Source organism: Carettochelys insculpta, chromosome 14 (genome assembly GCF_033958435.1).
Source record: "Carettochelys insculpta isolate YL-2023 chromosome 14, ASM3395843v1, whole genome shotgun sequence".
In the NCBI taxonomy this organism is placed as follows: domain Eukaryota; kingdom Metazoa; phylum Chordata; order Testudines; family Carettochelyidae; genus Carettochelys; species Carettochelys insculpta.
Genome location: NC_134150.1, coordinates 44,876,505 through 44,902,232, shown reverse-complemented (window position 1 = coordinate 44,902,232; position 25,728 = coordinate 44,876,505). Strand labels below are relative to the sequence as shown.

The window sequence follows — 25,728 nt, the reverse complement described above, 5'->3', positions numbered from 1 at the left end:
CTGGCTCTCCTTCTGGAGAATGGGGTTTTCAAACATCACAAGATTGGTGATCTCTCCCAGTGAGGGGTCTCCAAGGCTTCTTTCCCCCCTCCCCCCAGGGCTAGTCATATTGGTTTGGTTCTCAGGATCACCTCTGTGGCTGTACCATGGTAAACTGTAGCCCCCTAGCACACGAGGCATGCTGCTTCGTTGCTGGGGCCCTAGAGGTGGGGCTGGGATGCAAACAGGGATGGGAGCCTTTACGGCCACATCAGCGAATTCTCCTCTGAGTGTGAGCACACAGGGGCAACTTTGCTAAGTTCAGAAATCAGGAGCCAGGCCCCAAAATCATGGGCTTAGCACAATATAATCTTCATGCAAAAATGTGTGAAACTGCCACTGTGTTCACACTCAGCCTCCTGATCCCTGTTTGCACTATTGCCCTACTCTGCTGCACCATCAGGGATTTGGGCTCTTGCTGCCAGAACTTTTACTATGCATCTGTCTGTCTCCTGACCAGCAATTCAGTCACTCATTCTGCCTCCTCCTCGCCAGCGCTTGTTCTGCAACTCACTGGGCTCTTCACCTTCTCTTGCCCCTCCTCAGAGGAGAGGTGGGGGGAGCAGAGAAGCCATCCAATTGCTCAGATGTTGGGGGGAGAAAGAGGAACCAACCTGAGCCGCTGAGTTCACTCTGTTGCCCCAGCTGCTCTTGCAAGAAAGAGGTCTGGTGTCCAGGTGGGGAAGCAGTGGAGCCCTGCCTGCCCCTGCTGCAGCCCTGATTGGCTGCTCTCGCTCTGGCAGTGGGGCTGGCCATCAGAAGGATCCACCCAATAAGGTGGATATTCACAAGCATCATGGCAGATGGGCTTCAGCCCTGGCTGAAATCCTGACTGGTGAGGAAGGTTAAAGCACTTGAGCCCCATCTACACTTCAGCCACCTCTGCCTCCCACGCTCTGCCCTGAACATCAGAGAGGAGCTGCACCAAAAGCTAGGACTCACACCTGGCCTGGGTTCTGGAGAGATTTGTCCAACTCGTCTCATAAGACTTTGGCTTTTGTCCATTCCTCCATTTCTGAATGGCTTGTCACCCTGCAGGGCAGAGCTGGCTCTCGCTACCCCACTTGGCTGAGAGGAACTACTTCCGGAAACAACCCTGGCAAAGGATAAACAAATGTCCATATCTGGAGAACAGAAGGGCACAGTAGGCTTATATCAAACTGGGGGAGCTCTGGCATATTTTGCTCACTGCTCTAGAAAAGCAATAGCTTGTGTCTCTCAGGCTGGTGGGCCCACCAAGTGCTATTCCAGTTGTTGGATGACTGTTCCTGGAAGCCTTGTGCCATGTTCAGAAGACACCAAAGCTGTGTTTTGCTGCAGGCTGCTCTATGGAGAACAGGCTTTAGGCACATTATGCAATTACAACACGGCAATGTTCAGGTTGGCAGCAACATTCCTATCTGATGATGTGCCTCTCAGTGCACCTGCAAACTCATTCTGCACTCGGATGTGGACGCATATCCAATAGCCAGAGTTCATCTGGAACCCTCACTCATGCATCTGATGAAGGGTCTTTGCCCACAAAAGCTTATGCTCCAAAATACCTGTTAGTCTATAAGGTGCCACAGGACTTCTTGTTTTTGAAGATACAGACTAACTTAACTACCCCTCTGATACTTGTCACCCAGGAAAATGCAGTTCTGAAATTTGCTGTTATCCTGGGACACCTGCCACTTCGAAATATGAAAAATGGCAGTTTTCCCATAAAAATAGTTTTTATTTTTTTTCTTACAGTTTTACAAGGATGCATACCCTCTGTTAACTGAATCGACCCCTGTGGAGCAGGTGCGTGGCCTAGAAAGCTTTTTCCTGAAACATTCCTACCTCCATAGTTACTGGAAAGGTCTGCTGTCTTGGCAGTCGTATGAGCACTTCTTTGTATCCCACAAAAGATCTTGATTTTTCTCAAATGTTCCTTAAAGGGGAAATTAAGTTAGAAAAAACATGTAAATAATGCTGAGTTGTAACATAAACCTTCAAGAACCAGACAAGCACAGTATTTTAAAAGTAACCAGCCTTTTATTTTTTTCAAGTGTTGCAAACTAGATAGGAGTGCCTGGATGCAGTATCCATTCAAGCTGAGTCATTCTAATTTTTGTGGATGCAGAGCAGTAAAATCTGTAACTTGCAAGAACATATACAGGTGCCACTTTCCAGATGGCTTTGTACATACATTCAGCAATAAGGCCAAGATTTTCAAAAACAGGTGAGCTCATGTTTAAAAGAGCCAGTCCCACACACACTGGGTCACTCGGACCTCCTGGGTGTGCAGCACTTCTGAAAAAAAAAAACATCCCCCATAGTTGACCAGCTTAAATCAGGAATTAAACAAAACAAAAAACATCCCAAACAAAGAGTACTCCCAACCCTTAAGTTTTCTGGTTAGTCTATGTTCCAACCTTATTTGATTAAAGAAAACTTGTCTCCTCTCCAACTGTGAGACACTTGTAGGTTCCTGCCTCCCTTCACTGTCTGCTACTCAGGAGCAAGAAGCTCCCACTCTCCAGGGAAGGGTATGATGCTTCTTACTACACAGAAATTTGCAGACTGTCAAAGGACATTATCATTCTAAACAACCTTCAGAATCTACCTGCAAGGGCTTTTTAAAAAAAATCATATATTCCTCTAGCTATAAATTAGAGATGAAGGGGAGGCCCTTGGGCTCTCTTTTGGATGCGGTCCTTATTAATGGATTTCAAGGCTCTCCTGTTGCAAGGAGCAGTTTTCACTTAGAGAAATGGATATGTTTACACTCAGCAGCTTACCAAATTTTGCTCCCATCGCAGCCTCTGTTTTAGAGAGGCTCTGCTATAAAAGGAAAATGCAGTGAATCAGCTACTTACCGTTCTTACCTTCCCTTGCTTCTGGTTTAATCAGGAGAAGAAAACGCATGCTGACTGCCTCATTTCTAGGTTACCGATGTGAAGTTGACCGTATCTCATAAGGCATCAGGCTTTATCTTTCTATCCCTTAATTACAGTAATGTGCCTAGATTTCTTACACACTCATTTGGAAAAATTTAAATTATACAATGCCTTTTTCATACAGAACACATCCCGAAGCTGTAATAAGAGGAATGGTGCTACTTGGCTCATTACTTCCAGTTAAACATTGGACTCCAGGATGAGAATAACTGATGCAAAACATCAGCCCAGGCAGTCTCATACTAACGCAAACAGTGCCCCTGGGCACACAAACAGCCACATGCTGGTGAGGGCAAGTGACTATGCACGCATGCACACACACACGCTTGTGAGCATACAAGGGGCATGTGCCTAGAAGTATCTTTCATGCACACAGATGGATGTACAGAAGTGTGAACACACAGTCCTACCAGCAAGCGCACGCGTGTGCGCGCACACACACACGTGCATGCACACACACAAAACCTTCATACACCTGGGGACATCGGAGACAAGAGCTTTTGCTCATTTTTTTAATGTATCACAATGAGCAGGAAACATACTTGATGAAATATTTTCAAAGGAGTATATTCAATTACCATCTACAATCAACTTAACTATGACAACAAAGTTTTTGTGACAATTTTTTTTAAAGTTTTGAAAGTTCCATGTGGTTTCTGTTGGTTAGTCTCCATGTATTTTGGTACAGTTCGAGATCAGCATTGTTACAGTAACAAAAAAGCTAACAAGACTACATTATAGAAAAACACCAAGAACATCATTTTTGGTTTCACTTGCTCTATGTTTTGTACATTGCAAAGGCTGTTCATATACCTCTTCACCTCATTATGCTTTCTGTTCTACCCAAACTTTCCCGTCCCCCCAAAAATAAACAAAAAAGTCAAAGCTTTGTGTTTCACAGTGGGCAATAATATCTCAGCCAACAAACCAACCAAATCTCTGCTTCTATTTAAAACATTTTAATTTATTTAATTTATTTTTTAAAAAAGCAAAATATATTTTCACAAACATCAAGTGTGCTGGCTTGTGTTAGTGCCTCTCTGTTGTCTGCATCTTCCTGCCATGCCTGTGACATGGCTGCAGGCTGCCCTCTAAACACATGCCTTTGCGGTGTACTTTATTCTCAGGTGAGACATTTGCTCAGTTTCGCCTCTTTAAAAAGCCTTTGATTTAAAAATAAACAGTAACTGGCTCTGCTCTGTGTTTAAATCTTTCTCTTGTGGGTTTTTTCCACCTCCCCCTTTCCAGGAGAAGCAGTAGGGAGCTCTAGGGTTCAGTTTGGTGCTCTTCTAAGCTGAGTATTTCCAGCTACTCAGGTCTCATAGCTCCTCTTCGGCTGGGTGTCCAGCACCAGGCCACATTGTAGATTTTTCTATTTGAAACAGAAACATTTATACTATCGGGAATTTTTTTAAAACACTTTGAAAATGACCCTCTTCCCACAGCCTCTCAAGGAGCAGAGAGGTGCAAATTCTCAGGTGAAGGCCAGTCTGAAGGGCAGAAGTATTGACAAATATTGAATTATTGGCATGAATTTTAGTGCTCATGAGAGTGAGAGACTAACAGCACTGGCTACAGCTTGGCTTGGTGTGAAGCAGACTGGCATCATGCAGGTTCTCAACACTGCCCATATGCATCTCAACCCTGACTGGCACCACAGCTGGTATCCTAGTTCTGGGCCTCTCCTGAGCAGCAACTGCTAACTGTGACACAGTGTGTTAAAAGACATGGAGGTGGGGGGGAAAAACAGTGATCTGATGGGGAAAATTATCCTCCATGGACTTGGTTGAAACCATCACTCATTTCATCTGTGATTGAAGCAGTATTACGACTAAAAAGTCCACATAACACCTTTGACCTCTGTGGAAATTCTGCAGCAGGAGTCACACTTTGGCAACCTAACCTTTCTGATGCTCATCAGTGCGAGAGCACAGCAGCTTAGCCTGGCCTGGAGAAAGGGAGCAGGCCCTGCAGCCACTGCCGCATGGCACTTCAAAAGGATGAGGCAAGCTCAGACTGAAAGAGTATCTAGAAATATTCAGAAAGAAATATAAGGAATTGAGTGTAAAATACTTTTTAGTGGGTGGGAAGGAAAAGGAGGAAGAAGGCAAGAATAATTGCACTATGACCAAACAACATAATAAAAACCAAAAGAGAATATTTCCAAAGATACCTAGCAGAATTTGACAGATAAAGGTAGTGTTAAATTGTCATCTTGTATCACAGAGAGAACCAAAACAAATATTTCTATATGATACAGACAGAGTAACATACAACAGTTAAATGGCAAAAAATATATATATATATTTCATAGAATTACAAACAAGATAAAATAATGGAAAAAAAACTGTACAACTTTAGAATTTAAAAAATGTTCATCTCAAACACAGGGAGAAATACAAGAACTTCTGTTAAAAGAAAACAGTTTGTTAAAACAGCAAACGCTTTGTGTACTTGTTTTTGTTTTTTTGACACCTTATGCTACAACTGGATACTGGTATGAATCTTAGATGGTACTCTCTTTAGTATTGTCTACTTAAAAAACAATTAAAAAAGGAATTTGCACTGTGCATCAGCCTAGTTAGAAATATGTACAACAGTTCAAGATCTAGTTTCATTGAACTAAAAACAAAAATTCATAAAAATAAGAGTTCCGGCTAAAAAAAAAGAAATCTGTTTTTCGTATTTCGGAATGCTCCAGTCTCTCGAAAAGTTGATGAGCGGCTTCAGAAGCATTGGGAAAAGAAGCCAGAAGGTGAACAATGGAACCTGCATTCACAGTCTTCGAAGTTCCCTTTTGAAATATAAGGAGGATGAAGGGGACAATGACTTCACACTTAGGAGGTGGAGGGGGCAGGGGCGAGGCAGGGAAAGGAGGAAGATTGTTTCTTTTGACATTTCACTAGGGAATTGAAACAGCAAACATCTGTCTCCAAAATCTACATTTTAGCAGCAGAAAGTTTTCTTTTCAAAGTTCAGACCATATAAAGAGTGTGTGTGTGTGTGCGCGCGCGTGTGCGCACGTTTTCCACAAACAGGAATACAGAGATTAACATAAAGACAAGTGCCTCACATATGGGTTGTTTTGTTTTGTTTTGCTTTCTGTACATTGCTATCTGATTCTTTGCGGGCTGCACCTCTGGGTCGCTCACCACTCAGACTGCCTAAGACAGGGAGAAAACCTTGAAGTAGAAACTTATGTTTTGGGATGTTGAATTTTCATCAAGAGTTGCCTCTCTGCTTGCAGAAGAAGCACAGATAATGATCTGGGTACTTTTTTATTCTTTTCTTTATTGAAAATTATTTTTGTTTATTTAAATCAGAAACAAATTCTCAAGTAAAAAGAAACCTTTTTGCTCATTCTGCACCATTGGTGAAAGGGTATGTCTTTGGATTTTATTTAAAGCATGAATTTTTTTAAAAAAATAACAAAAAGTTATGTTAAAAGAAGGAACAGAGTGCAGCCTAATTACACAAACAGAAACAAATGCTTATAGCTTAGGAACAGAATCTTTGAAGCATTTTACAAAATGAGGAAAGGAACAGAAAAAAAGGAAAATGAAAAAATGAGAGATAAGTGCACAAGGATAACAGACAGGTAAATCGTATATATGTGTCTTAAAAAATTTCAACCATCCCAACAAAAAATATTCTGCAAGGGATCCTACTGACCCCCAAAACCCTTTGAATGTCTTTCTTTCCTTTTCTTAAAATATGCACTGGCCCTCTATGAAATGAAGGCAGCAATCATAAGTGGAAGAATACAGGATGAGTGAAAAGGATATAAAGGTACAGAGGGGAGAAAAGTTTAGGCAAGTCAATGGATTGCAATCTATCTGGCTATGAATGACCAAGACAACATCAAATGAGAAGCTGTCAGCTGGACCATACAAAAGCTAAATGTACACAAAAGGGTTTTTTCTTTTAAATCTACCATACTGCTTCAGTTCATTTCCAATGCAACAATCTACTCAACACCAAAAATGGTCATATCTATCAAATACAGAAAGTCAGTTGGGTTAAAATGTATTTTTAAGATACAAGACCTCAACACTTTTTTTTTTTTCTGAAAAGTGGGAGTGCTTAATTTTTTCCCCTTGAAATTGGCTTCAGCAGAAAAGCTACCCTTGAAATCCCCAGAAAGTTAAAGCGGTTCACATTTTCTCTTGAATACTTTCTGCCCATTTTAAATTAAAACAAAACAAAACAAAAATAAACAAAAACCCCCCAAACAACACCGCCCCCCCAAAACCCAAAACAACCCACCTTGCCAAACCCAACAAAATACAATTCTTTTCTGGAACAAAAAAAAAAAAAAAAAAAAACCAAAAAAAAAAGCGAACAAAAATTTTATATATATATATACACACACACACACACACACACACACACACACACACTCACACACACACATATATATATATATATATAAACAATGATTCTGAAAACAGAACAAAGTGTGAGCGATTGACCTGAGAATAAAAAGACATTACATTTCTTTTTTCTTTTAGCAAGCCATTGGTATCTGAACGCTAAGATAGCAAGAAATTTAAAACTGTAGCCCGGTGGGTTGCTTTCCCATACAGTGCATGCCGGCCTCTGCTGTGCTATCAATGGGGGGGCGGGGGGGATTATTGGACATGGGCAATATACAAGGGGTTTAAGTTCCAGAGACATTAAGGACGCCATATGGACTTTTGTCTGCCAGATCAACAGGACCTTCAAAAGGACAAATGTCAGAGATTATTTTTAATTAAAAGAGAAAATATGTAAAACCCACCGGCACTGTTATATGGGAAAACAACCCCCACTTTTTCTTTTTTCTTTTTCTTTTTTTGGTTCGAAGCTTTGGAATTGCAGTTAGTCTATTTTTGAAATTGGTTTGTTATTAATTTTTTTATTTAAATTCATTTTTGTATTGTTCATCTTCAAAGCTTACAATCTGAAGGTGTCCATTCCTACGCTAGTTAGACCACTGTCCTTCGGGCAGCTGGGGTCTTTAGGCCCCTCCCCCGGGCTAGCCGGTCCATCTGACTTTTGGCTAAGATCCGTGTCAGACTCCTCCGAATAGTCGTCTGTTGGCATCGAGGGCTGAACCCCTGAGGTGCTGCATGAACTTGAGGTAACCGTTGAAGATGAGGAGAGAGGAGGAAAAGAAGGAGGAGGCGGCTTCCCAAGTGGAGCCTGGGAGACCACTTGAGGCCAAGACTTTCTGGAGGCGTGGGGGGAAGCTGACGAGGAGGACAGAGGGCCTTGGGGGCTGTCGTTTGAGTGAGCGGCAGACTGCGAGGTAGATGCGGTGCTAGGATCAGGGAGGCAGGCAGAGTGAGGTAATAGACTGGGGTGCTCTTTGGCGTTTCTTGCTGCTCTTGTGATTGTTCGGTGTTTGTGAGGGGCTGACTCGAGATGCTGACTCAGGGCTTCGTCCCCACACACTGTGCTCTCGCACGCCACACACTGGTATGAGCTGCTGCCCTTGCCGCTGCTGCCAGTGGGCACATGAAGCACCATCTCTTGCAAATTCACCACAGACTGGCCGAAGAAGCAGAGGGACTTCAGGTGGTTGCTGGCTGCCTCTTGGTCGCTGAAGCCCGCCTGGCACTTGCGGCAGACCAGCTTGTACTGCACCTTTGGAACAATGAAGGGCTCACACAGGGAGTCTGCACTTTTGCTTTCTGTTTCGGGCTCTTCTTGGGGTTTGGGCAGGAGCGGGGACACCTCATGGGGTGCATTTTTCTGCTCTTCTTGTTTGGGGGATTCTTTGGCAGGGTCTTTGTCCGGGGTGGCAGCCCCCGGGGGGACTGGGGTTTGGCTTCCTTTGGACTGTTGCTGCTGCTGCACTTTCTGCTGCTGCTGCTGCTGCTGCACTTGCCTCTGCTGCTGCTGCTGTTGTTGCAATGCCTCCTGCAGACTCTGCTGATATTGCTGGTACTGCTGCAGCAAGGAGCTAGGGGACAGGCCTAGCAGAGCCTGTGACAGAGCAGGGCTGTAAGGGAACAGGCCTTCCATGCCGTACATGGGCTGCAGGTACCCACTCTGCAAGGCCCCAGGAATCTGAGGGGCATAATAGGGGGAAAAGCCTGGGACAAAGTAGGGAAGGAACTGGCTTGTGAGCAAGGCTGTTGGGTCTGAATTCAAGGCAGCCTGCAGGGCCTGAAGCTGGGCAGGCTCCACCGCATACTCCATGGCAGGCAGGGGGGCTGAAAGGGTCACAGCGGGCGCCTCTCCCTTCTCCTTTTTGGGCCCTGGTAGGGAATCCCCTTTCCCTTTTGGCGCCTTCTCCTTCTCCTTCATCTTCTCACTGTCCTTATCCTTGCGCTGCTGCGGCTGCTGTGGGACCAGGGCCGCCGTGGCTTGTGCTGGAGTTGGGGAGCTCAGTGCGGCAGAGGGCTGTTTATTTGGTAATCCAGAGGTGGGAAGGCCAGGTGAAGGGACGCTTGTGCTGGGCAGGCCCATCAGGTTGGGTTTTGGAGAAGTTAAAGCTACAGGGGAAGCAACAATAAAATCACTCAGCACCTTGCAGGTCTACACAGGCCTAACGGGCTGCAGCTGAGCAGGGCTGCACCCCTGCAGCATTATCGCAGAGCACGGCAGGGCAAGCCTGAAACCAGTTGCCCAGCTGGGAGCCAGGCTGTAAGGGGCAGCTCTGACCCTTGTAACCTACCCTGTGCTTGAGAAGCATGAGGCCAGGGAGCTAGCACGGGCTGCCAGAGACCTGGGCTCAGCTCCCTGATCAGCCAAATTCCCTCTGGGGCTTTGTACAAGGTCACTTGGCTTCGCTGTGCCTGGGGTCCCCTCTGCTCAATGGCGATACAAGCACTGCCCTGCGTCTCCGAGTGTGTACAGGAAGGACAATCAGGCACTCAAAAACTACAGGCCAGCTGAACTCCTCAGAATAACAAGTTCATCTAGCCGGGTTCCCGGTGACAGGGCTGTTTGCCTCACCAGCTGCCTAATCCCTGGCACTGGAGACCTAGCAGCTTCCCATGCCACATCACAGCAGTGGGCTTGACTGCCCAGGCCTGACTGGATATAAGCAGGGTTCTGTCAGCTATGGAGGCAGTGCGGAGTTGGCAGAATTCTGCTAGGGACAGCACCACTGATGCGGGAGGGATAGACTACAATAAAGCTGCAACTGTTGTTCTGCTAATGAAAATAAATGTATTTTAAAATACTTTTGTCTAAAACGACAAATAGCAGGAGTGAATGGAGGAGGGGCAGAAGGGGAAGGGAAGGAGTGGTGCAGAGCAAGAGAGGAGGGGAAAGCCAAAGGGTGGGTTAGACAGGTGCCCAAAGAGAAGCTCTCCCTTCCTTGTATCCCCTCTAGCCAGTGCAAGACCTCCTGTCCACACCCTTTTCTTAGCTTGGCAAAATCCATCTCCCGAGGGTTGCACAACGTTGACAGGGATTTGAAGTGTAGAATCCCCGTAATACTACAGACACTTGGAATGTCCCTTATTTGGCCAGGACAGATGAACATCTGCCATAATCTATTATTTAGGAACTGCTGGAGGGTGTCCAAGGAGTCATAGACAGAGCAGCCAGGGAGAAGAGTGGAAAGGAATAAGCACTTGCACTGAACACTAAACACGTTAGCTCCAAAGTGATGTTTGTTGTGCCCAGCCACAGGACTGGAAAAGCATGTGAAAAAGCCAGTGATTGAGGGGTATCGGGAAGACAGCTGGGAATCTGCTTTAGATCAAGGATGGACACATTTTTTACACTGTGCCCCAATTTTTGGCCTGGCAATTAGCTGGGCTCCCCCAACCTGTGAGAGAACCACAGGAAGGGATATGGGGGACACTCAGGAAGGGGGTGTTGGGGGTCCCCACGGGGTACCCCAAAGGAGGAGCAATGTTCAGGGGGATGTCTCAAAGGGAGGACCCTGGGGGCTCAGTTGCTCTTAGGCACTGCCCGCCATGGAATTTGGCGTTGCCTTGGAGCAGGGAGGTGGTGGCCCTGGGCTGCCCTGTGTTGATGGGCACAAGTGGCACCAGTCTAAAGGTGACCTTGCACCCTCACAGGCAGCACTTGCTCCACACCAGCCTCTCGAGGGACTCCTGAGTACCAGCATGACACAGGCCGCAGGGACCAACGTAGCTGCCTTACCAAGCTGGGGACTTGGCAGTTTGGCCCTGCTGCTGGGTTCAGGGCCTCTGCATATTCTGGTTGGCCTGGTGGCGGGAGGAGACGAGGGCGTGTTCCCTTAGTGATGGCAGTGGCAGAGGCTGCAGGGGAGAAAGCAGAAGGCTGGGGAGGCAGTGGAAGCCCTGCGGGGGGGGGGCAACAGTGCTGTGCCCCCCTGACAACATGTCATGCTCCCAACTTTGCACATCCCTGCTAGATGGGCAAGAGCCAGCAACCTGCAAGCCTTTCGCTAGCCAACACCTCCCTTAGGCAGTCGGGCAGCCCGACCCCAGATCAGGAAGCTGACCAAGGAATTGCGTACACAGCAGATTGTAAGGGCTAGAAAGCTCTCAGCTTCAGCCAGGGAAAACCAATGACTGTGCTCCCACCCTGGGAAGGTGCCGGTGCTCAGTGGCAGACAGGGGAAGTCTCTGCTGCTCCATGCCATACTGTCTTCTCCTGTGGTAGTGCCAGGGTGCAGCTTTTTAGAGTGTAAGGCATAAAGCCTCAAAGACACCTGGCATTTCAGTGACCCATCAGCAGTAAGCAGCTTGCAAAAACTCAGCCAAAACTGTTTGGGGCTGGGCCCTCTTCGGTGCCTGTACAGTGCCTGCTACACCCAGGGCAAACAAGCTTGAGTGGTCTATGCAGAACAGAGGTCAGTGTGATCTGGCTCGACAACCCTTTTGAACTGGCCTGTGGCCGTCCTGATGGGACTGTGAGACAGGCACTCTGCCTGCCACAGCCCCAGGCTTGAAGTGCCACTGGAAACCAGCCAATGGGAGCTGCATTGACTGGGCTGGAGGGCCTGTGCAGAGCACAAAGTCTCTCCAGGTGCCCCAACCCCCAAGGGGCATGTGGCACTAGAGGCACCTAGAAAGAGCCATCAGCTGTTTTAAGCAGTCTGGAGCTTCAGTGGGCTTAGAGCCTGCCTCGGGGTCCCACTGGTTTGCAGGCCACGAACTGTGTAGGTTAAGTGTCTCCTGGCCAGAGCCTGCCTCTGGCAACCCAGCCCCTCCCACACTCCAACTCCCTGACCTAGATCACCACCAAACTCTCTGCATTCCTGCCTCTTGCCCCAATTCACAACTCCCTCCCAGACTCTGCACCTCTTCCTACATCCCTTAGCCAGGTCAGAACCCTCTCCTACCCCCATACTCCCTCCTGGATCCTGCACCCCAATCCCTCGCCCCAGTTCACAACTCCCTCCCAGGACCCCACACCTTCTCCTAAACCCCAATCCTCTCCCCAAGTTCCCTCTGCAATAAACCTTCCTTTCAAACCTTGCACTCCCTCCATAGAAAAATGCTGCCCTTGACTACTTGCTGAAATCTTGCCCCCAGCCCATCAGAAACTATTGCCCATCCTTGGTCTATACAGCAAAGAAAAGTCTGTGGCTGGCTCATGCCAGCTAACTCAGGCCTGCATAGCTTGGCCTATGGGACTGTTCCACAGCTGTGCAGATGTTCTGGGCTTGGCTGGAGCATGAGTTCTGGGACCTTCCCACCCTGCCAGGCTCCCACCCAAACCTAGGACATCGCAACAGCAATGGAACAGCCCTGCAGCCTGAGCCCTGAGAGCCCACGCTGGCTGTCGAGTACACCCACACCTCACATCCCTGCTCTTCTACTTGCTGGCCTTTCTGAGCGATAACCATTGACCACACAGCTGCCTCTGACCTGGGCATGCCTCCGTTTAGAAACTGATTTGTATGAACAGAAGTAATTAACCCCAGGGAAGAGGTTTTAACATACAAAAAGACATACACAAGTGGCTGTGGACTAAGCACAAGAGACACCTTTATGGTACAGTTACCAAACCGCCAGGATTGTCCTGGAGCCTCCAGGAATTAAAGCTTAATCTTGAATGAAAGATTATGTTGTGATGAGACCTTCAGGAATGTGGTGCAACCAAACTGGCTACTATACATTCTGGTGATGATACTGCACAAGTTCCCAGTATCACAACAGCCAAAAGAGCAAGTAATTAATCAGCCATCAACGACTGAGTGAGGTAACTCTTTCGGCAATGGTGTCCCACAATATTCTTGTCAGGAAGTTAAAGGAATGTGGATTGGATAAATGGATGGTAAGATGGACAGAAAGCTGGCTAGCAGGTTGGGCCCAGCGGGTAGTGATCAACGTCTTGATGTGGGGATGGCGGTCGGTTTCTAGTGGAGTGCCCCAAGGTTCGGTTGTGGGCCCTGTTCTGTTCAACATATTTATCAATGACCTGGATGAGCGGTTGGTTAGCACCCTCAGCAAGTTCGCAGATGACACTAAGCTGGGGGGAGAGGTAGATATGCTGGAGGGTAGGGACAGGGTCCAGACTGACTTAGAAAAATTGGAAGACTGGGCTGCCAGAAATCTGATGAGGTTCAATAAGGACAAGTGCAGAGTTCTGCACTTGGGCCGGAAGAATCCCAAGCATTGTTACAGGCTGGGGTCCGACTGGCTCGGTAGTAGCATGTAGAAGAGCACAAATTGTTGGGCAAAAGTCAGCATGGTTTCTGCAGAGGAAAGTCGTGTCTAACTAATCTATTAGAATTCTTTGAAGGGGTTAATAAACATGCGGACAAGGGGCACCCAGTGGACATAATATACCTAGATTTCCAGAAAGCCTTTGACACGGTCCCACACCAAAGGCTTTTATGTAAATTAGGCGATCACGGGATAGGAGGAAAGATCCTTTCATGGATCGGGAATTGGTTAAAAGACAGAAAACAAAGGGTTGGAATAAATGGTAAATTTTCACAATGGAGGGGGGTAACTAGCGGTGTTCCCCAGGGGTCAGTCCTGGGACCGATCCTGTTCAACTTGTTCCTCAATGATCTAGAAAATGAGGTAAGCAGTGAGGTGGCAAAGTTTGCAGATGACACCAAGTTGTTCAGGACAGTCAAAACCAAAAGGGATTGTGAAGAACTACAAAAAGATCTCAGCAAACTTAGTGATTGGGCAGCAAAATGGCAAATGAAATTTAATGTGGGTAAGTGTAAGGTAATGCACATTGGAAAAAGTAACCCAAATTACACGTACAACATGATGGGGTCAAATTTAGCTACGACAGATCAGGAAAGGGATCTTGGAGTTATAGTGGATAGTTCTCTGAAGACATCCACGCAGTGTGCAGCGGCAGTTAGTAAAGCAAATAGGATGTTAGGAATTATTAAAAAAGGGATCGCTAATAAGACAAAAGATATCATACTTCCCCTATATAAAACTATGGTACGCCCACATCTTGAGTACTGTGTGCAGATGTGGTCTCCTCACCTCAAAAAAGTTATATTGGCATTAGAAAAGGTTCAGAAAAGGGCGACTAAGATGATTAGGGGTTTGGAACGGGTCCCATATGGGGAGAGGCTAGAGAGACTGGGACTTTTCAGTCTGGAAAAGAGGCGATTGAGGGGCGATATGATAGAGGTATATAAAATCATGAATGGTGTGGAGAAAGTGAATATAGAAAAATTATTTACCTTTTCCCATAATACAAGAACTAGGGGACACCAAATGAAATTGATGGGTAGTAGGTTCAAAACTAATACAAGGAAATTTTTCTTCACACAGCGTACAGTCAACCTGTGGAACTCCTTGCCGGAGGAGGCTGTGAAGGCCAGGACTCTATTAGGGTTTAAAAAAGAGCTCGATAAATTTTTGCAGGTTAGGTCCATAAATGGCTATTAGCCAGGGGTAAAGTATGGTGCCCTAGCCTTCAGTACAAGGGCAGGAGATGGATGGCAGGAGATAAATCACTTGATCATTGTCTTCTGTTCTCCTTCTCTGGGGCACCTGGCATTGGCCACTGTCGGCAGATGGGATACTGGGCTGGATGGACCTTTGGTCTGACCCAGTATGGCCATTCTTATGTTCTTATGTTAGTTTTGCAGAAAAGGACCTGGGAGTTGTAGTGGACAAGAAGCTGGACATGAGTTAACTGTGCCATTGTAGCCAGGAAAGCTAATGGCATATTAGGTTGCATCAAGAGGAGTGTTGCCAGTAGATCCAGAGAAGTGATTATTCCTCTTTATTCGGCTTTGGTGAGGCCGCATCTGGAGTAGTGTGTCCAGTTCTGGGCCCACAGTTATATGAAGGATGTGGATACACTGGAGAGGGTCCAGCGGAGGGCGACCAAAATAATTAGCGGGCTGGAGCATATGACTTATGAAGAAAGGTTGAGGGAATTGGGACTATTTAGTCTGCAGAAGAGAAGACTGAGAGGGGACTTGATAACAGCCTTCAACTTACTGAAGGGAGGCTGCAAAGAAGCTGGAGAGAGGCTGTTCATAGTGGTCACGGATGGCAGAACACGGAACAATGGTCTCAAGTTGTGGTTGGAAAGGTCCAGGTTGAACATTAGGAAACACTTTTTCCACTTTTCTGTTAGTCTATAAGGTGCCACAGGACCCTTCGTTGCTCTACAGATCCAGACTAACACGGCTACCCCTCTGATATTTTTCCACTAGGAGGGTGGTGAAGCATTGGAATGGTCTATCCAGGGAAGTAGTGGAGTCTCCATCCCTGGAGGTGTTAAAGTCTTGCCTCGACAAAGCCCTGGTGGGGCTGATCGGATGGGTTTGGTCCTGCTTAGAGCAGGGGGCTGGACTTGATGTCTTTTTTAGGTCTCTTCCAGCTCTATTGTTCTATTATTCTATGACACAGCTGGAGCATTCTAATGAATGGCTCTGCCCTGGTCAGTACACACTGTTCTTATCCTCTGCCCCAACCAAAAGCTGGGCCCAGTCACCTCAAAGCATGACTATATAACTGTCCGTCTGTACTGGAAATGCTATAGACATGAAGAAGTGGGTCTGTCCCACAAAAGCTCATCACCTAATAAATTATTTTGTTAGTCTTTAAAGTGCTACATGACTGCTGGTTTGTTTTTTTCAAAGCACGAGGTCATTTTCCATTTCCTGTTTTGGTGGCAGACAAGCAGCCTATCTGAAAGTTATCCCCTCTAACACCACAGCTAACTCTAACTGCATTCAAATTCATGTCCCACATCAACTAGGAAATACCATTTTATAAACACAAGGAGAGTTCCCTACTGAGAGACGGTTGCATAAACAACCTCTAACTAATGAGGATTAGGAGAGTCATTCCTAAGAGCAGTTTCTTCTGTCATTGCCAATTGCAGGTATCTTGCACCTTCCCTTGAAGTAGTTGGTACTGGCCGCTGTTGGTGACAGGGTACTAGACAGAAAGACCTCTGGCTTATCCGGATTGGCAGATCCTACATTCTTACACATGGTTTCCTACACTAAATGCTAGACCTGGACAAATATTAAGTCAAGATCTAAGGACATTTGCTTGTGTCACAGCTCTTTCTTGCCACGCTGTCAACTTTCACAAGGTTAATTTTTACCAGTGTGCAAACCTGCAGGAAGGAGATTTGTGAACGTTTATCTAAATATAAAAGTTACATGCCTCCATGGAGGGAAGAGAAACAATACTATGTGCCTGTTGCAATGTATCACAATTAAACAACAAAGATATAACAACAAGACAGAGTACACAAAATTTGCCAGATACTTTCACCAGAAAATAATTGGAGAGAACCGTACCATCCATTTGTGGACAAACTACAAATGAACAAAAGGCAAAAGTACATTGAATAAATTATTCATTCATCTCTGTTGCATACTTTTACCAAACCTTTCCTAGACACAGCTGTGCTTCCCAAACTGGAACTGTTCCTGCAAAGGAGATCCCATTTCTCTTCCCAGGTGCGTCGTACTTATGGGTCATTCCTTGGATGTGCAATAGCAGTTAGCTATAATCACTTCCCAAGGCCTATAAAAAGTTGTACTTTGGCATCTTGGTCTGATTTGTGTCCTGACTGGAACACAAACTAGGAAGGTCAGACTTTGGGGAAGCAGAAAGACAACGACTTGGGGAGCTTGTTCCAAGGACCTTGTGGACACCAGGTTTTGCCCCCTGAAATTTCCCAAAGGTGCAACTCCACTGATGGTAAAAAATGCGTAGACGTCGTGGTAGCAGTTGCTGGCTTTTAACCCGTGTTACTAAAACTGGTGGAGAATGTGAAGAGGGGTGAGGAGGAAAGTCTAATGCAAAGAAGGCCTCAGAGGAAACCAGTAACCCCACATTCCCTTTCTCTTACAAGCTTCCCTTAATTGGACAGGTTTGTCAGTCAAAGTCAATTTAAGAAGCAGGCATAACTAGAGTTTACTAGGTAGCAAAGGAAGCTGTTTCAATTTCTTCCAAAGAACTGAAAATCCACAGTAGCGAGTTGCCTCTCTGAATGTCTGTCATAGGACCCAAGAGACTAAGACATGATGTTTCTGTTAAATACTTTTTCTATAAGCTGCACAAGCAGCAGCTGTTCCTTGGGACAAAAGGCTCAAGACTAGAAGGGGAAGTGCCAGTGTCAAGCAAACAAGTCTGAATATCAGACATTATCAGCTTTGTTTAACTCCTTCTCCATTAGGGAGAGTCAGGTACAGCTATAAGAAAGAACTTCACCGGCTGTGTTTCTAAATTCTTTTGTTTGTATTTAGTAAAAGCTTATGGAACCATAAGCCTCTAATGTTGCCTGTGCATCAACAAGAATGATCAAAGGTCTAGAGAACATGACCTATGAAGAAAGGCTGAAAGAATTGGGCTTGCTTAGTTTGGAAAAGAGAAGATTGAAGGGGGACATGATAGCAGTTTTCAGGTATTTAAAAGGGTGTCATAAGGCAGAGGGAGGGAACTTGTTCTTCCTTGCCTCTGAGGATAGAACAAGAGGCAATGGACTGAAATTGCAGCAGGGGAGGTTCAGGTTGGACATTAGGAAAAAGTTCCTAACTGTCAGGGTGATCAAACACTGGAACGAATTGCCAAGGGAGGTGGTAGGATCTCCATCACTGGAGCTATTTAAGAAGAGGTTAGATAGATGGCTTTCAGGGATGGTCTAGAAAATGCTTGGTCCTGCCATGAGGGCAGGGGGCTGGACTCGATGGCCTCTCGAGGTCCCTTCCAGTCCTACTCTTCTATGATTCTATGATTCTCCAATATGGTAGGCTTTGGGCCTGTAACCTTGATGTAGTTGCAAAATGTATGTGTTATTTAGATATTTTCCTAAGGTGAGCATTTAGTATTTTGGGTGGAAGTAAATTCACCCCAATGTATCCTCAACAAGGAGATAGCTTAATAGTGGAACATGAAGCTGGCTAGTCTTTCCAGCAGAAGGGATGACAAAGTTAAAAACTACTTAGAAAAAGCTGGAGGACTTCAAGTCACGAGGGCCTGATGAAATGCATCCTAGAATATGCAAGGAGCTGATAGAGGAGGTATCTGAGCCACTTGCTATGATTTTTGAAAAGTCACTGAAGCTGGGAGAGATTCCAGAAGACTGGAAAAGGGCAAATATAGTGCCCATTTATTAAAAGGGAAACAAGGATAACCTAGGAAATTACAGACCAGTCAGCTTAACTTCAGTGCCAGGGAAGATCATGGAGCAAATAAGTAAGGAATACATCTGCAAACATCTGGAAGATAGTAAGGCAATAGGTAACAGTCAACATAGATTTGTCAGGAACAAACCATGTCAAACCAGCTCGATTGTTTTCTTTGAAAGGATACCAAGCCATATGAATAAGGGGAAGCAATGGACATGGTACACCTAGACTTACTAAAGTATTTGATACAATATCACAAAACCTTCTTAGCATTAAACTAGGGAAATGCAACTTAAATGGGGTTAGTATCAGGTGGCTGCATAACTGGTTGGATAACCATTAACAGAGAGTAGTTATTAATGGTTCACAGTCATGATGGAAGGAAATAACAAGTGGGGTTCTCCAGGGGTCAGTTTTGGGGCCAGTTCTGTTTAATATCTTAATGAACGGTTTAGATCTTGGCACAGAAAGTACACTTACCAAGTCTGCAGATGGTACCAAGCTGGGAGGGGTTGCAAGTGCTTTTGAGGACAGAGTCAGAATTCAAAATGATCAGAAAAACTGTAGAAGTGGTCTGAGGAAACTAGGATGAAGCTCAATAAGGACAAATGCAGAATACTGCACTTTGGGAGGGAAAATCGGTTTCATACATACAAAACGTGAAGCGACTCCCTAGGAAGGAGTACTGCAGAAAGGGATCTAGGGGTCACAGCGGACCACAAGCGGAGTATGAGGCAACACTGATCTGCTGAAAAAAAAAAGGCAAACATTTGGGATGCATCATTAACAGGAGTGTTGTTAGCAAGACACAAGAGGTCATTCTTCTGCTCTATGCGGCGCTGATTCGGGCTCAGCTGGAGTACAGTGTCCAGTTCTGGGAGCAATGTTTTAGGAAAAACAGAGAACTTGGAGACGGGTCCTTTAAATGATTAAAGGTCTAGAAAACATGACCTAGGAGAGAAGATTAATAGAACTCAGTTTGTTTCATTTGGAAAAGAGAAGGCTGAGAGGGGTCGTGATAGAAGCTGTCAAGTACCTAAAAGGAGGAGGGAGAAAAATTGTTCTCCATGGCCTCTGAATATAGGACAAGCAATGGGCTTAAATTGCAGCAAGGAACGTTTAGATTGGATATTAAAAAAAAAAAAAATTGTAACTATCAGGGTGATCAAACATTGGAATAAATTGCCTAGGCAGCTTGTAGAATCTCCATCACTGAAGATATTCAAGAACAGGATAGATAAATATCTCATAGGGAAGGACTACATGGTGTTTGGTCCTGCCCTGAGGGCAGGGGACTGAACTTAATGGCTTCTCAAGGTCCCTGCCAGTTCTAGTGTTCTATGTAGGTACATGTACGATGTATTCATAGTATTCTCTGACCAGTAACAATATAGTATTCGCGGCTGTGAATCTTCACTCCCCAGTTGGTAACAGCTATGGCACAGGGAGTGTTGTGGAAAGGGTGAGATGCATGAGTGATGTCCACTGCCATTAGCACACAAGCTCCTGAAGGCCATGAGGGGAACTAAAACGAACACATTTTCTCATAAACAAAAAAGCAGTAAAGTAGCACTTTAAAGACTAACAAAATAATGTATTAGGTGATGAGCTTTCGTGGGACAGACCCACTTCTTCAATTCCTCTTCAGTAAGATGCAAACTCTTAAGTCATTAACAGAATGGCCCACTCCATTAAAATGCCGACTAACAGGTTTGTGGACCAGGAGTGTTTTTATGTCTGTTTTGTGCCCATTAACTCTTTGTCTAAGAGAGTTTGAAGGCTGTCCAATATACAAAACATCTGGGCATTGTTGGTACATCTGATGTTAATTGAGGAACATGAGAATGTGCCCGTGATTCTGTGACTAACTTACTTTGGAAAGAGAGGCTGCTGAACTCTCTTTTATATTCAAATTTGACACATTAACATGTGATTTCAATTGGGATGTGAATTTTCTGGGTCAGAATGGGGGCTCTTCTGCATACTTGTCTTAATCTAATTCTTGACCATTCCCAGCCCGCCCTTCTACTCTCTGATTTGCTCACCTTGATCATTTTTTTTCTGATTTGTCAACCTTGATTACTATTTTTGGTTCTCTGTGTCTTAAATATGGAGTCTGTTCTGGTATGGCTATGGTCTGAAGAAGTGGGTCTGTCCCACGAAAGCTCACCCAATAAATTATTTTGTTAAAGTGCTACTTTACCGCTTTGTTGTTTTGATAGTATACAGACTAGCATGGCTTTCTCTCTGTTACTAATCAACATTTTCTCATAGGTGGGGCCCACATTTGCAGGGGTCCTACAGCTCATCCAACCCTTCCCACAGATTTGTGCTGTAGGACCTGACCCTTAGTTCAGGCCAGGGTTGGACAAACTGCAGCTCACAGACCATATTCATCCCATCAGCCATTTTACTCTAGCCCTTGAGCTTCCACTAGCAAGTGGAGCTTGTCCTGCTCTGCATGGCTCCTGGAAGCATTGGCATGACCCCCCTGGCTCCTACATGTAGGGGCAGTCAGGGGGCTCTGTACACTGCCCCTACATCAAACACCAATCCTCTAGCTCCTAAAGCTCTGTACAAGATCTGGGGGGCAGGGGCAATACATGGGGAAGGAGACACAAGGGCACATGTGTCCCCAATGCTGTGGCCAGGAGGGACAAGGGGCTGGCCAGAAGCCAGCAGACGGAGAGTCCCTTGCTATCCAGAGGGACTAGCAGGGGGCCTGGCACCTGCAGCAGGAGTCCAGCCCCCCAGCATTAACTGGCAGTGGTGGAGAAAGTAGAGCAACACTGCCCCAGCTTGCTCTGCTCTCCTGGTGCACCACTCAGTAGAGGGTGGGATCACCCCCTACTCACCAGTGGGAAGTGGAGCGACATGGCCAGGGAGCAGAGAGAGTACCACTTCCCTTGTCACTGCTGGTGTGCGTGGGGTACCTAGTGTTCCTGTCCCATTAGTCCCCCAGGCTGCATCACTTGGGGGAGGGAGCCGGGGAAAAAGCAGAGCAGGGGTGGGGAAGAGGCTGCGCAGGGGGGAAGGGGCAGAGAGAGGTTATGCCAGCCCTTCCTGGGCTGTGGGGAGTGTGTGGCCATGTGGCGGGTACTCCCCCATGTGCTTCCCACTGGGTGGGGGAGGGGGAAAATACATTGCTGCTTCCAGAAGCTGCCTGGAGTAAGCCGGTATCATTCAGTCCACTGCCTCCTGCACCCAAACTGCTCATCCCCAGTCCCAACCCAGAGCTCACACTCCCAGCTGAAGCCTGCACCACCCTCCCCAGTTTTGTGAGCATTCATTGCCCTCTATGTCATTTCCATACATGAATGTAATTCTCAGGCCAAAATGTTTGCCCAATCCCTGTTCAGGGTAATTCCAGCCTCACAAATGCAAACTCCTTGAAGGTGAACTGTGTGCAAACTGATGCATAATCCAGAGATACTGCAGCCAGCCAGAAACAGCCCTGACTTAAAGCTGTGTCTCCTTGTGAGAAAGGCAGCCCAGGAGGCAAGAGGTCTTTTTTTGTATGAGCTGGATCACAGCAAGAGGGTTGGCCTTGAGAAAGCAGAGGCTCTTCTGTGCACTGGGCAATTCCTGGAAGGAAAGATCCAGCTGCTTCTTACTTATTTACACTGTAGCAGCAGCAAAGGAAAGCGACCAGCATACAGTCAAGAACTGGGGAAAGCAGTTCTCAGAGAGGTGCAAATGCCCTATTTGTCTTGGTGTGGTGTGGATTCTGAAAGCTAATTACAATTGAAATGCTGGTTATCATTGGAAATCTATGGGCGCATGTAGCCAGACATGAACCCCTCATTTGGCCTTTTCTTCTACTCCTCCCGCCACTGGGAGAGACAGAGAGAGAAACAAGCAGGGGAGACAGGCAGCCTTGGATGTCCTGGGAACGCAGGTGTGCTGTCTCGCCCAGCCTCTCTACTATACACAAAAACCAGACAGTGAATGGGCTAGCTAATGGCCGCCCTCCTGGCTGATCTCGGTGATTGACATGCCTGATCACTTCCCCAGGAAGAATGGGGAACCCCTGCCCATCACCTCCAAAGGTGCCCAATTGTGCACAATTCACAGGTGCAAATTGAGCCTTGCACCTTCCCTGGGAAACCTGGGGTTCAAAACACATTCCTCCAGATTGGCCACTTGAGACCAGGAAGAAGCCTACGTGACAAAAGTGGTATAAAAGGGTTTGGCAGCCCACCCCCCTTTGAGTTTCAATCACCTACACCTGCTGGCCAGGTCTGGAATTAACTCCCGAGACCAGGGATGCCTGGTTCGTATCTACTTCTTCCTGAGGGACTGAGAGAAAGATTCTGGGTCACACCGGACCTAGAAGGCAGGGGTAAGAATTACACCTGTATTACACTTCTTTCCTATAGGAATTGAGGGAAAGACTCTGGTTCCACCAGGTCTAAGAGGCAGGGGTGAAAATCACACCTGCAACATGACTTTCTTGTGTACACATTAATTGTATTAGTGTAAGCTAGCTAGTTTGTCTAAAACTTTTCTTAAGTTCAATTGTGTTGTTTCCCCTTTAAAAACCACGAGTACTAACTTGTACTTTAATCATTTGTCTTAGTTAAATTGTTTCCATCTTTGTATAAATAAAAAGTAATTGTTAAAGCCTCTAAGTGTAATTTTCCTCTTGCTGCTGTACCCGAACTAAACACAAACCAAAGAACCCAGCCTGCCCTGCCTGCTTAGCGTAGCTGCTGGTGCGGCATCACCCCCTTTTGCCCCACTGGACCTTTAGCTGGCACCTGGGCATCAGCTCACAGTGCATCAAAACACAGATGGCCTGCTGCAGCTGACAGGCTGTGGGGCAAAAGTGGGGGGAGACGGCAAATCCAGCCCAGAGCCCAGCGGGAGCCTTGGCTGACCTCCCTGTCTGTCCCACACTCCTACACAACTCAGTGGGTGCTGTGAGATTGTACTGGAGGCTAGAGCAGCACCCAAAGCCTCTTCTCCTACACTCCCAGCAGCACTCAGAGAAGCACATGACCCTGCAGTCGTCCACCGGGAGTGGTGAGCAGGAGCTGGGTTGTCAGGGAGCCTGCCCGAGGGACCTGCTGTTTCTGCTGGCTGACAGCTACCTAGGTAAGTGCCTCCTTGCCAGAGCCTGCACCCAGCACCCCAACCTTTCCTCCCATCAACCCTCTGCCCCACTCCTGCACTCCTACTCTACGTCACAACCCTACACCTCAGCACCTGTGCTCCTGCACCCATACCTCCTGCCAAATCCTACACCTCTATCCCCTGCCCTTGGCCACAATCACAACTCCTGCACCTCTCTTCAGGTCAGAATCCTCTCCTACGCCCATACCCCTCTCCTAAACCCACACCCCAATCTGCTGGCCCAGGTCACGGCTCAGACTCCTGCACCCCAACTCCCCATTCTACATGCCCAAGGCTGAACATCCATAGCACAGTCCTACAGTCCACATTAGTCGACACAGGCCAGTGGCGGGTGTTTAACTGCCGGGGAGACACAGCCTAACTCCTGATTTCAGCAGGAAAACCCAGTGCCATGATCATCTCTTGTGGGATGCAGGCTGCCAGTGGGGCTGAAGCAGCAAGGCAGATGTCTGCTGTCAAGAGTGCCTGAAGTGGGAAGCAGAGGATTCAAAAATTGCAAATATTTTCAGATCAATTTTGCTCTTGCCCATAGTGAGGAAAGAAGGAGGAACTGCATCCCCCTTCAAACCAACCCAACTCCACAGTTCTCAGACTTGGGAGAGGGAACTAGCCATGTCCCTCAGGGCTCTGTGCTGGGACCAATTCTAGTCAACACACTCAGAAATGATCTAGATAAAGGGGCATACAGTGAGGTGGCAAAATTCACAGATGATATACAACTGGTCGAGACAGTGAAGTCCAAAGCAGAGTGTGACAAGCTTCAAAGGATCTCACAAAAGTAGGTGAGTGGGTCACAAAATGGCAGATGAAATTCAATGTTGATAAATGTAAATTAATACATATTGGAAAATATAATCCCAACTATAAGTGGAAAATGATGGGGACCAATTTAGCTGTTAGTACTCAAAAGAGAGATCTTGGAGTCACCGTGGATAGTTCTCTGAAAACATCCACTCATCAAGCAGCAGCAGTCAGAAAAGGAATGCTGGGAATCATTAGAAGGGGATAGAGAATAAGACAGAACATTTAATCGCCTCTATATAAACCCACTGTATGCCCACACCTTGAATATTGTATGCAGGTGTTGTTGTCTCATCTCATAAAAGATATCTTGGCATTGACAGGGTTCAGAATAGAGCAACAAAACTGATTAGAGGTATGGAACAGCTGCCTTATAAGGAGAGATCAGTAAGACTGGGACTTTTCATCTTGAAAAAGAGATGACTAAAAGTGTGTGTGGGGTGGGGGTGGGGAATGATAGAGCTCTATAAAATCAAAGGAGCACGAAAAAGAATTAGATTCATGGAAGATAGGCCCATCAATGGCTGTTAGGATGGATAGGGATGGTGTCCCTAGCCTCTGTTTGTCAGAAGCTGGGAATGGATCACTTGATAATTACCAATTCTGTCCATACCCTCTGGGGCACCCGACACCGGCCTCTGCTGGAAGACAGGATAGTGTTCTAGATGGACTTTTGGTCTGGCCCAGCACGGCCCGTCTTATGTTCAAAGGCCCAAAGGCCTTCCAACTGTCTAAAGAAAGGATTATTTACCACTAGCAGCTCTTGGTTCTCCAGACTACTGTATGAGTTGCTTGCCTGCCATGGAACTGCTCCGGCAGTAGGCAGGTGTGTGTGGTTACCTTGATATGGCAGTCCACACAGCCCAGGTGCAAAACCACACTCCCTGTGCCAATATACCTTCACAAGCCCCATTTACAGTTGGCCTCCAAAGAAGAGAGAGGGTCATGGCTCTCTGGAGGCAATTCACTCAGAGAACCAGTTGCCCTTGGTAAATAATCCTTTTCTTGCCTCAACAAAATCATTCAGCTGGAGAGCAGCAATGGCTTTCTTTAGGGTGTGGGCTAAGCAGTTCAACAGCAACTGAAGCAATGACCTTCTGAAGCCAGCATCTCCGTGTGCTGTCTTGAGACAACAGTGATTTGTGAAGGTGTGCACTGAGCTTCATGCAGCAGCCCTGGCTCTTCTGAGGACATAATATGGATAGATATCATTGAAGAAGCTGTTCTTTAGCTCAGAGAGCCCTGAGATGCTCAAACGCAGAAGGAGCAGCTAATTCCAGAAACTGGCCAAAGGCAGCTGCAAGA

At 46.4% G+C, this 25,728-nt stretch overlaps 1 protein-coding gene across 11 annotated transcripts in view; it reads right to left on the bottom strand.

Annotated features, from left to right (window-relative positions):
- Positions 1 to 7,234: 7,234 nt before the first annotated feature.
- The window catches only part of ZFHX3 (zinc finger homeobox 3), a 327,850-nt gene continuing 309,356 nt past the window's right edge, over positions 7,235 to 25,728 (bottom strand). For 10 of the 11 annotated variants that reach the window (XM_075009156.1, XM_075009159.1, XM_075009155.1 and 7 more), the window contains one exon: positions 7,235 to 9,445. In XM_075009156.1, coding sequence (XP_074865257.1) covers positions 7,899 to 9,445 — 1,547 coding nt within the window. In that variant the 3' untranslated portion in view covers positions 7,235 to 7,898. The remainder of the gene's footprint in view (positions 9,446 to 25,728) is intronic. The other variant, XR_012647534.1, reaches the window with a different exon arrangement.